Source organism: Camellia sinensis, chromosome 3 (genome assembly GCF_055761805.1).
Source record: "Camellia sinensis isolate YWXY chromosome 3, ASM5576180v1, whole genome shotgun sequence".
Classification (NCBI taxonomy): domain Eukaryota; kingdom Viridiplantae; phylum Streptophyta; class Magnoliopsida; order Ericales; family Theaceae; genus Camellia; species Camellia sinensis.
Genome location: NC_138963.1, coordinates 97,870,730 through 97,881,519, shown reverse-complemented (window position 1 = coordinate 97,881,519; position 10,790 = coordinate 97,870,730). Strand labels below are relative to the sequence as shown.

At 44.6% G+C, this 10,790-nt stretch overlaps 1 protein-coding gene across 1 annotated transcript; it reads left to right on the top strand.

Moving 5' to 3' along the window:
• The first annotated feature begins 514 nt into the window (after nucleotides 1-514).
• Nucleotides 515-2,758, top strand: LOC145821712 (uncharacterized). The gene is made up of 2 exons (XM_082918262.1): nucleotides 515-1,187; nucleotides 2,409-2,758. Exons 1-2 carry the CDS (start codon nucleotides 515-517, stop codon nucleotides 2,756-2,758), a joined length of 1,023 nt encoding a protein of 340 aa, XP_082774388.1.
• Nucleotides 2,759-10,790: the final 8,032 nt, after the last annotated feature.

Genomic DNA, 10,790 nt, shown 5'->3' with positions numbered 1-10,790 from the left:
ACTGTCTTAATGTGAACGATTATGTGTTACAAGTTTGTGAATTGTTTGCATTGCAAATTATTTGAATATGTATGCTCCTTAGTATATGCATACTTGTGAATCTTTGTATAAAGAACAATGCAAGTCTAATCAGATGGTGAGAATAAGAGGTGATGAAATAGAGGAGTCTTCTACTGCCAGAATGGATAGAATGAAAAGATTGATTTAGGAAATGGTAGAAACAATGAGGCAACAACAGCAGTGGCAACAACAGTGGCAACAACCACACCCTCTGCCTCCTTCTCCAGTACCACCTGTGCAAGATAATCAGAATGATGACCGAATAATAGCTCTCACCAAAGAGTTTAAGAAAATGAAATCACCACAGTTTCATGGTGGATTAGATCCGTTAAAGGCCGAAGCATGGGTCCTCGACATTGAAAAGCTATTTGAAGTGTTCCCTTGTTCAGAGACATAGAAAGTATTATTAGCCACTTTTACTCTTGAAGATGAGGCAAGAAGGTGGTGGATGCTAATGCGTGAAAATAACAAGGATATCGGTTGGGCACGGTTCTTGGAAATTTTCTATTACAAATACTTTCCACAGTGTGTTCGTGACAAAAAGGTGTCAGAATTTATGGAACTTAAACAAAACAGCATGATTGTAGTTGAGTATGAGGCCAAGTTCACTGAATTGGCTAGGTTTGCACCGCATGTGGTTGACACCGACTACAAGAAAGCGAGACATTTTGAAGGGGGACTCCGAGATGATATTCTAGAAAAAGTGAATGTTCTCAAACTGGAGACCTATATTGAGGTGTTAGACCGAGCCATAATATCTGAAGGTAACATAGCCAGACAAGCTAAATCAACAACTGATTGGAAGGGTAGTAAAAGACAAGGCTTCTTTTTGAAGAAGAAATTTTCAAAGAAGCAGAATACAGGCTCCTCAACTACTTCTAACTCTTCCCAAGACATATCTCCAATGTGCAATATTTGCAGTAAAAGGCATTGCCGAGTTTGTTACCGTGTGTCAGGAGCTTGTTTTAAATGTGGTAAAACGAGACATATGGCCAGAGAGTGTAATTGGAATAGTGGAAAATTAGATGCTAGCTCAACAGCATCCATCCCAAAATCGAGAAATACCATGAGATCTACTATCGCTGGGGATACCATGAGGCAAGGGAGAGTTTTTAAGCTTGTTTCAGGTGATACACGGAATGCTGAAGCCATTGTCTCAGGTACTATCTCTATATGCAATCAGGATGCTTTTGTGTTAATTGATTCCAGATCAACACACTCTTTCGTAACTTGTGCGTTTGCATCTAGACTGAGTAGACCCCTATAACCATTGCCATATTTGCTATTTGTGTGTGCTCTATCTGGGGAATCTGTATTGTGTGCATCTGTATATCGATTTTGTGACATGCATGTTGGGAATGCTATCCTATATGTTGATTTGTTGCCCTTGAACTTTAGACATTTCGATATAATTTTGGGCATGGGTTGGTTAACTAAATATTGTGCCACCACTGATTGTGTAACAAAACAGGTTGTGTTTAGACCACCGGAATAGGAAGAAATTGTGTTAGTGGGTGATGGGGTAGTGCCTCCACCTTATTTAATATCTGCAATGAAAGCATGTAAATTGATCAGGAAAGGGTGCCAGGGCTACTTGTGCTATGTGCTATCTGAACAATCTGTGAATGTTGAATTGAGTAGTATCCCTATTGTTAGCGAATTTCCAGATGTGTTTCCAGATGAATTTCCAGGGGAATTGGTAGACAGGGAGATAGAGTTTACTATTGAAGTTGTGCCAGGCACTCAACCTATTTCTAAAACTCCCTACAGAATGGCTACTGTTGAAATGAAAGAATTAAAAGAACAGTTACAGGACCTACTTGACAAAGGGTTTATTCGATCTAGTACTTCACCATGGGGTGCACCGGTGTTATTTGTGAAAAAGAAAGATGGAACCTTGCGCCTGTGTATTGACTATCGAGAACTGAACAAGGTGACAATAAAGAATAAATATCCCTTACCTTGTATTGATGATTTATTTGACCAGTTGCAGGGATCACAAGTGTTTTCCAAAATTGATTTGAGATCCAGATACCACCAGTTGAAGGTGAAAGCAGAGGATGTTGAGAAAACTGTGTTTCGAACAAGGTATGGCCATTATGAATTTCTTGTTATGCCATTTGGGGTGACTAATGCTCCCGCTGCTTTTATGGGCTTAATGAATCGAATTTTTAAGACCTACCTTGATGACTTTGTTGTGGTATTCATTGATGATATCCTGATATATTCAAAGAATAGACTCGAACATGAACATCACTTGAGAACTGTCCTGCAAACACTTAGAGAAAAGAAATTACTTGCTAAACTAAAGAAATGTGCATTTTGGTTGGGTGAAGTTATCTTCTTAGGGGATGTTATCAACAAAGATGGGATTTCAGTGGACCTGCAGAAAATAAAGGCAATTGTGAATTGGCCTGCACCAACGAATGTAACAGAAGTCCGCAGTTTCATGGGCTTAGCTGGGTACTACATGAGGTTTGAGAAAGACTTTTTGAAAATAACTGTGCCTCTTACCCAACTGACACGCAAAGGGCAGCCATTTGAATGGAACGACGAAAGAGAATCTTCCTTCCATGAACTGAAAACGAGACTGGCCACTGCACCAGTATTGACATTACCCATAGGTACGGAAAACTTTGTAATTTTCAGTGATGCATTATATAACGGTTTGGGTTGTGTATTAATGCAGAATGGGTGAGTAATTGCTTATGCCACCTGACAATTGAGACCACATGAGAAAAACTACCTAACACATGATTTAGAATTGGCAACAGTTGTATTCGCTCTGAAAATATGGCGGCATTATTTGTATGGGGCAAAGTGCGAAGTCTACATAGATTAAAAAAGTCCGAAATACTTCTTTACGCAGAAGGAGTTGAACATGAGACCGAGGAGATGGCTTGAATTGATAAAAGACTACGATCTTGAAATCTAGTATCACCCCGGGAAAGCCAATATAGTTACTGATGCTTTGAGCAGAAAATCGACGAGGAATTTGGCTTGTTTGCTTACTGGAAAAAAAGAGATCTTGCTAGATTTTGAGAAGTCCGAGATTGAAGTGGTATTGTGTGAACAGGGTAGATTGATAGTCGCTATTTCAGCCAAACCAATAATCATTGATGAGATTAAGCAGAAACAGAAAGAGGACAAGTTCCTCAAGAAAGTGATTGATGAATTTGAGACAAGTCCAAAAGCAGAATTCAGTATTGAAAGCGAAGTGTTGAGGTTTCAAAACCGAATGTGTGTCTTAGATATTCTGGAACTAAGGAAAAGGGTTCTAGATGAAGCTCATAAATCAGTGTTTGCTATCCATCCGGGTAATAACAAGATGTATCGGAACCTGAAAAAGCTATTGGTGGCCCAAAATGAAGAAAGAGATTGCAGAGTATGTGTCCAAATGTCTTCAATGTCAGCAAGTTTAAGCTGAACATCAGAAACCAGGCGGTCTACTTCAACCTCTCTCTATTCCTAAATGGAAGTGGGAGCATGTGACTATGGATTTTGTTGTTGGTCTACCTCAGACTCCTCGAGGTATGGATTCTATTTGGGTTGTAGTCGATAGACTGATTAAATCTGCACATTTTCTGCCTGTTAAGACTATATTTGATGCTTATAGACTGGCTACGATATATGTTGATGAAATTGTCCGTTTACATGGAGTTCCAGTATCTATTGTATCGGATAGAGATCCAAAATTTGTATCTAGATTGTGGAAGAGTCTACAAAGAGCGATGGGAACATAATTTAGATTCAGTACTGCATTCTATCCACAAACAGAAGGACAATCAGAACGGACCATACAGACTTTAGAAGACATGCTCAGAATGTGTGCTTTAGATTTTCAAGGGAGTTGGGAAGATTATTTGCCACTAGCAGAGTTTGCCAATAACAGCTTCCACTCCAGCATCGGTATGGCATCATACGAGGCTTTGTATGGTAGAACGTGTAGATCGCCAATTTGTTGGATAGAAGTTAGAGATAGAGCTCTACTTGGGCCTGAAATTGTGCAAGAAACTTCCGAGAAAATCAAAATTGTTCAGCAAAGGCTAAAGACAGCTCAGAGTCGACAAAGGAACTATGCAGATGTTCGAAGAAGACCTCTTGAGTATGAGGTTGGTGACCATGTGTTTATTCGTGTGACTCCGATGAAAGGCCAAGCAAGGTTCGGAAAAAGGGATAAGTTGTCACCTCGTTACATTGGGCCGTTCCAAATTCTGGAAAGGCTTGGTCCAGTTGCTTATCAAGTTGCTTTGCCACCAGGATTCGAGCAAATCCATAATGTATTTCAATGTTAAGGGGTTATCTTCGGGATCCACTTCATGTGATTGATTACCACCGGATAGCTATTTGTGGGAGCCGAATTTTATTAGATCCATGGGGACGGATGAATGTGTCCGGTCCGAAACGTAACCTGTATTTGGCATATACCCCAGTCAATCAAGGAGCCGAATAAAATAACCAGTATCCCAGCCAATAGAACTGATGCCGAGTATAGGTATATAAGACGGAACAAGGATGAGCCCAGCCTAGAGGCCCAAAGAAAATACTATATGTGGGGGCCGAGTATTGGGAGTCGTAGATATTCTGAATAGTTGAACCTGGGAGAGTCGAAATTCGTGGCACTCGGCATCGGCTCGCAAGCTCGAATCCAACTCTACTCGGCCAAATAGTCGATTAAGCAAGGGGCCGAGTAGAGAGCAGTCTACTATAGAAAGTGTCGAAGAGGGAGTTGGAAATGGACCTAATCCCGAGGCCCATGCAAGAAAAGATATAAATCGAAGAAGATCAACCAGGAAGAGGTATGTGAGAATTGTTGTGCTTAACTTAGAATATAAGTAATCTGGAGTGTGGAGACTGACTTGTCCGTCGGAGTGCTAATTCTGGCACCCCCGACCGGAGTGTTTATTCCTTTTCAGGTGACTATCAGCGGATCACGAGCGTCCCCCAGGATCAGAAGAGTATTTCCAAACCACTTCTCTACAATTGGTGCCGTCTGTGGAAATACTCAAACACATTTATGGCGGGCATAACGGAAGACCCTCCGATAGTCACTGATGAAACCACGCAGAGAGATGACCTCACTTCATCAAACATGCTTGGACCGGACACCATCCCTGTAAGACGCGCTCTTAACTTCGCCTCACCCTCGACTCCAGAGCATGAAGCAATGCAAGTGATCATGGAACAAGCAAAGTAAAATGAACAAAGGTTGGAGAACATGATCGCAGAAAACGAACATCTTCGTGAAGGTTTAGCCTTGGAAGTGGCAAAGTCCAATCAAGTTGTACGCCTAAATCCGGAACGATCTCTGAAGGAAGGTGGTCGACGACCTTGAGCCCGACATGACGACACCGATAGCGACTCTGACTCGTTATCCTCAGAGCCCTGGAAGAAGGGGCGACCTGAAACTGCTAGTTTTTCTGACAAAAGTCCCCGTATAAGGCACAAGCAAAGAAGGAATAGTTCGGACAAAGATCAACACGACCCCTTCGTACGACGGATTGCAAAGGCAGTGCACCCAAGAAATTCAAAGCACCGTCATTCACCTTGTACGACGGCAAATCAGACCCCACCGACCACATCCACCACTACAAGCAAGCCATGACATTGCATGCAGACGACGAGGCCCTTATGTGCCGAATATTTCCTAGCAGTTTGGGACCATTGGCTGTCAGGTGGTATTATAAACTAGAGTCGGCTTTGATCAAAACCTTCCCCCAATTACAGAAGTCCTTCAGGGCCAGATTCATCACTAACGAGGTCCAGCCGAAACAAGCCGACTCTCTCTGGGCGATGCAAATTTTGCCAGGAGAAACACTAAGAGCATATTCGGCACGATATTAGGAATGCTTTAATCTTGTCGATGACGCTTGCAACGACACCATGGACATCACCGCCTTCAAAATGGGATTACATCTAGATAGTGCCCTCCGCAGTTCCTTGACTAGAAGACCCCCCAAAGCAGTCTGGGGGTTGATGAAGAAAGTAGAGGAATACTGTAAAGTGGAAGATGACGCCTTGCGGGTTAAAGCCGGACACATAGCCAACAAAATGGCCCCTCTTGAAATTGATCAACCAATAAGTTCCATACCACCTCAGAGCCTTGAACCATGACAGCAGGCTAAACGAGACAAGAAACGGGATTCTCACCGATCAAGTGATCAATGCTTACATCGAGAAAATGAGCAACTGCAAGTTGATAGTAGGCGCACAAAGCGCGTTGACAAGAAATATACGGAGCTGTCAGAGCCAATCAGCTCGATTATGTCCAAAATCCAACATCTTCCGTTCTTCAAATGGCCGTCCAAAATGGTGGGACCTCCTGACACAAGAAGATGGGACAAGCAGTGTGAATATCACAAAGATCACGGCCATGATACGGACAGTTGCTATGCTTTGAAAGACCACCTTGAAGAATTGGTGCAGGATGGTTGGCTCCAGCAACATGTTCGAAAGAGCGCAATCAAAATAGTTGCCCTTCGGCAGGACTCACCTCTGCTCGGCATCATTCATATGATATATAGCCTTCCAATGCCTCTTACCGTACACGCAATTCAGTCAGCCCCCAGAGGCAATGCACACCGACGAAACGGCCCTACGAAGCTCCGAGTATTATCTTCGACGATTCTGATCTTATCGGCATAACACTCCCCTAAGTGATCCATTGGTCATTGAACTACACGTAAACTGATTTATCGTTGAATGTGTCCTCATAGACCAGGGGAGCACTTTGGAGGTCATGTATCACGAGACCTTCATCAAACTCGGTTTCAACGAATCAGACCTATCTTCAGCTCCTCATCCATTATTCGGCTTCAATGCAAATCTAGAGTACCCGTTGGGAAAAATCACACTTCCCGTTTGAGCGGGCTCCCAAACAGTGGATGTGGAATTCTTGGTCATCAAGCTCCCTTCGCCGTGCAATCTCATCATGGGACGGACTTGGTTGCATACTATTCAGGCCGTCCCAAGCACCTATCATCAGCTGCTACGCTTCCCGACCAAACACGGCATTGAGCAAATCCGTGGTTCCCAGCAATCCACACAAGCATGTTATCTCCTTTCTGGAAAGACACCAACGGAGTCGCAGGTCAACTCCACTGAAGCCACGGGAGCCATAGGTGATACCAGCAGCAGCTTGCCGAGTCGCATAATCAACGCGTTTAGTCGCACCGCTACACTGGAAGCGTTGATCCTGAAGGTACATCCGGGTGACAAGAAACCGGTTGATGGAAAATTGGGTCCTAACTGAGATGGCCATCGTCGGATAGACTCCATGTCGGCCCAGAAATTCTGTCATTAAACCCGACTTGTGGGGAATAATCCTAGTTCTAAATGATTCGCCATGTACACATTCCACTTTGGAAATGCAAGGATTCTTGTTGAAGAGTTGTAATCCCACCCACTGCGAAATCTAGTTAAAGGATTCTTGTCGAAAAGTTGTAAAGCCACCGGATTCGGAGTGCCCTTCGTGGATATCACGATTGGCCGATTAAAGTCTCCGGATTCGGAGGGCCGGAAAAGCCTCCGGATTCGGAGCGCTCTTCGTGGATATCACGATTGGCTGATAAAAGCCTCCGGATTCAGAGCGCCCTTCGTAGATATCATGATTGGCTAATTAAAGTCTCCGGATTTGGAGCCCTATCGGCGCATGACGTCTTTGGGCCGAAAAAGCTTCCGGATTCGGAGCGCCCTTCGTGGATATCACGATTGAGCAATTAAAGCCTCCGGATACGGAGCGCCCTTCGTGGATATTATGATTGGTTGATAAAAGTCTCCGGATTCGGAGCCCCATCGGCGCATGACGTCTTTGGGCCGAAAAAGCCTTCGGATTCGAAGCGCCCTTCGTGGATATCACGATCGGCCGATTAAAGCCTCCAGATTCGGAGCGCCCTTCATGGATATCACGATTGGCCAATAAAAGTCTCCGGATTCGGAGCCCCATCTGCGCATGATGCCTTTGGGCCGAAAAAGCCTCCGGATTCGGAGCGCCCTTCGTGGATATCACGATCGGCCGATTAAAGCCTCCAGATTCGGAGCGCCCTTCGTGGATATCACAATTGGCCGATTAAAGTCTCCGGATTCGGAGCCCCATCAGCGCATGACGTCTTTGGGCCGGAAAAGCCTTCGGATTCGGAGTGCTCTTCGTGGATATAACGATTGGCCGATAAAAGCCTCTGGATTCGGAGCGCCCTTCGTAGATTTCACGATTGGCTAATTAAAGTCTCCAGATTTGGAGCCCTATCGGCGCATGACGTCTTTGGGCCGAAAAAACCTCCGGATTCGGAGCACCCTTTGTGGATATCACGATTGGCCGATAAAAGCCTCCAGATTCGGAGCGCCCTTCGTGGATATCACGATTGGCCAATTAAAGTCTCCAAATTCAGAGCCCCATCGGCGTATGACGTCTTTGGGCCGAAAAAGCCTCCAAATTCGGAGCGCCCTTCGTGGATATCACGATTGAGCGATTAAAGCTCCGGATTCAGAGCGCCCATTGTGGATATTACGATTGGTTGATAAAAGTCTCCGGATTCGGAGCCCCATCGGCGCATGACGTCTTTGGGCCGAAAAAGCCTCCGGATTCGGAGCGCCCTTCGTGGATATCACGATCGGCCGATTAAAGCCTCCAGATTTGGAGCGCCCTTCGTGGATATCACGATTGGCCGATAAAAGTCTCCAGATTTGGAGCCCCATCTGCGCATGACGCCTTTGGGCTGAAAAAGCCTCCGAATTCGGAGCGCCCTTCGTGGATATCACGATTGGCTGATTAAAGCCTCCTAATTCAGAGCCCCCTTCGTGGATATCACGATTGGCCAATTAAAGTCTCCGAATTCAGAGCGCCCTCCAGAATAAAAGAAGAAACATGCCAACATTCAAGTTGAACCGGCACAACCACATGAACAAAACAAGACGTGCCAACATTAAAAATAAGATGCTTAATTAAGCGTATAAAAATTCAGAACGAGATATATAAACTCTTAAAATAAAACATATTATTCGATTAAACAGTAATTACAAAAAACGCAATCCGCGCTCAAGCATTACAATATCTGTTTTCATACGGCGTTGCCTTCGTCCTCACCCTTCTCAAATTTCAAAGGCGAAAGAGGGGAAGTGCTCGCGTTGGTACAGTGGCAGCACCGAATCAGCGCCCGCTGCTCGGAGAACATCCGCAGCTTGAAATGCTTTGATCTGACCGCACTTGACTCCACGATGTTCACACTGGCGAGACAATCACCCTCGAGTTGTAGAGCTTTGACACCAGAGACAACGTCAAGGCCAAGATCCAGGAAAAGAAACTGAACGGTCATGGTCATGGAAAATTTCCTCGTTGCTGTTTCCCCCTTCAGGGTGATCTGGTTCGATGACTTGGAAGCTGACGATTTTCCCGTTCTTTGAACGCCCTACCTCTCGCACAAGTGGGTTCCCTGCTGCGATTCATTGCAGTATCAAGCTCAGCCAAAGTTCGAGCTTCTCCTCTTCTGTTGAAGAAAACTCCATTTGACATTCACACTTATCTAACCCCACGCAGCGACATTGTTTTAAATCGAGTCTAAACACAGTAAGTGAAGTTACTGGCGCGAAGAGTCCGAGGCGATTTATTTCTAATCCTTGCAATGACCCTGAGGCGATTTCATTAAACACTGAACTCCAAAAGCCGGAAGTCGATCGATATTGGCCACAACCATTCCATGTACTAATTTTCGGCTTTTCAAAGTAAAAATGGCCCAATTATCTAAACGACAATTAAAGATGGGCTGAGTCTCCAGATTTGGAGCCCCATCGGCGCACGACGTCTTTGGGCAGAAAAAGCCTCTGGATTCAGAGCGCCCTCGGCGCGTGACGTCTCCGAAGTCAAAATACACGTGTGCCGAATCAAAATTACAACGAAACAGTTGACAGACAAAATTGAAATGGACAATGCACTATTCAAAGAAGATTGGTCAAGCCGCATAAACGTAATACGTGCGCACATTTGGAATAAAATGTTTACTAATATGAAACGCGTAATAAGTACATTACAAATTGAGAACTAAGCATTTTATTAAAATCAGCTAATAAATACATAATTTCACTTTCAATCTACGTAATCATTACAAGGTTTTCTTCGGTTCGGTGACTTCTTCATCATCACTCTTCTCAATTTCGAAAGCAGAGAAGGGTAAATCATTCTGTTGGCATGACGGAAACGCCGAATCCAACCCTGCCGCCTGGAGACTCTCAACCTGCTGAATTGCCTTGATCCAACCGTGCTTAAATCCATGATTTTCACACCGGCAAACTTCTTCGACAAGTTTCTCCTCGGTCTTCTGAATTCTGACCTTTCGGCCATCGTGGAAACCCTTTTCATAGGTCGTAGCCCTCGCAGTCTCGATCGCAAACATGCTAGCCGTATTACGATCGCCGATTGCATCACTAATCAGCCTTTGAGTTCTTCAACAACCGGGTTGGGGTGGCTGGTTGATTGGGGCCCGGCAAACTTGATTTTCTTCAGCTCACGCTCGATCTTCTCGGCGCGGGCTTCTAACTTCCAAATGTGTTCATCTCTCTGTTCTATGTCGCGACGAGCGGCGCGGAGACACATGCCGATCTCATAAGCCATGTACAATCCCCTCACCGCCTCGTTAACGTCTTCATGAAACACTTCAAAGTCCGGCCGACCTACCATCGACTGTTGAACTTCGGTTGGAAAAATCTGTCGAGCAAACTCGACTGCCACATTTGGATCT

Coding starts and splice junctions, on each gene's coding strand:
- LOC145821712 (XM_082918262.1), top strand. CDS start 515: ATGCGTGAAAATAACAAGGATATCGGTTGGGCACGGTTCTTGGAAATT. Junction 1,188..2,408: donor AGTTTTTAAGCTTGTTTCAG/GTGATACACGGA, acceptor TTATCTTCTTAG/GGGATGTTATCAACAAAGAT.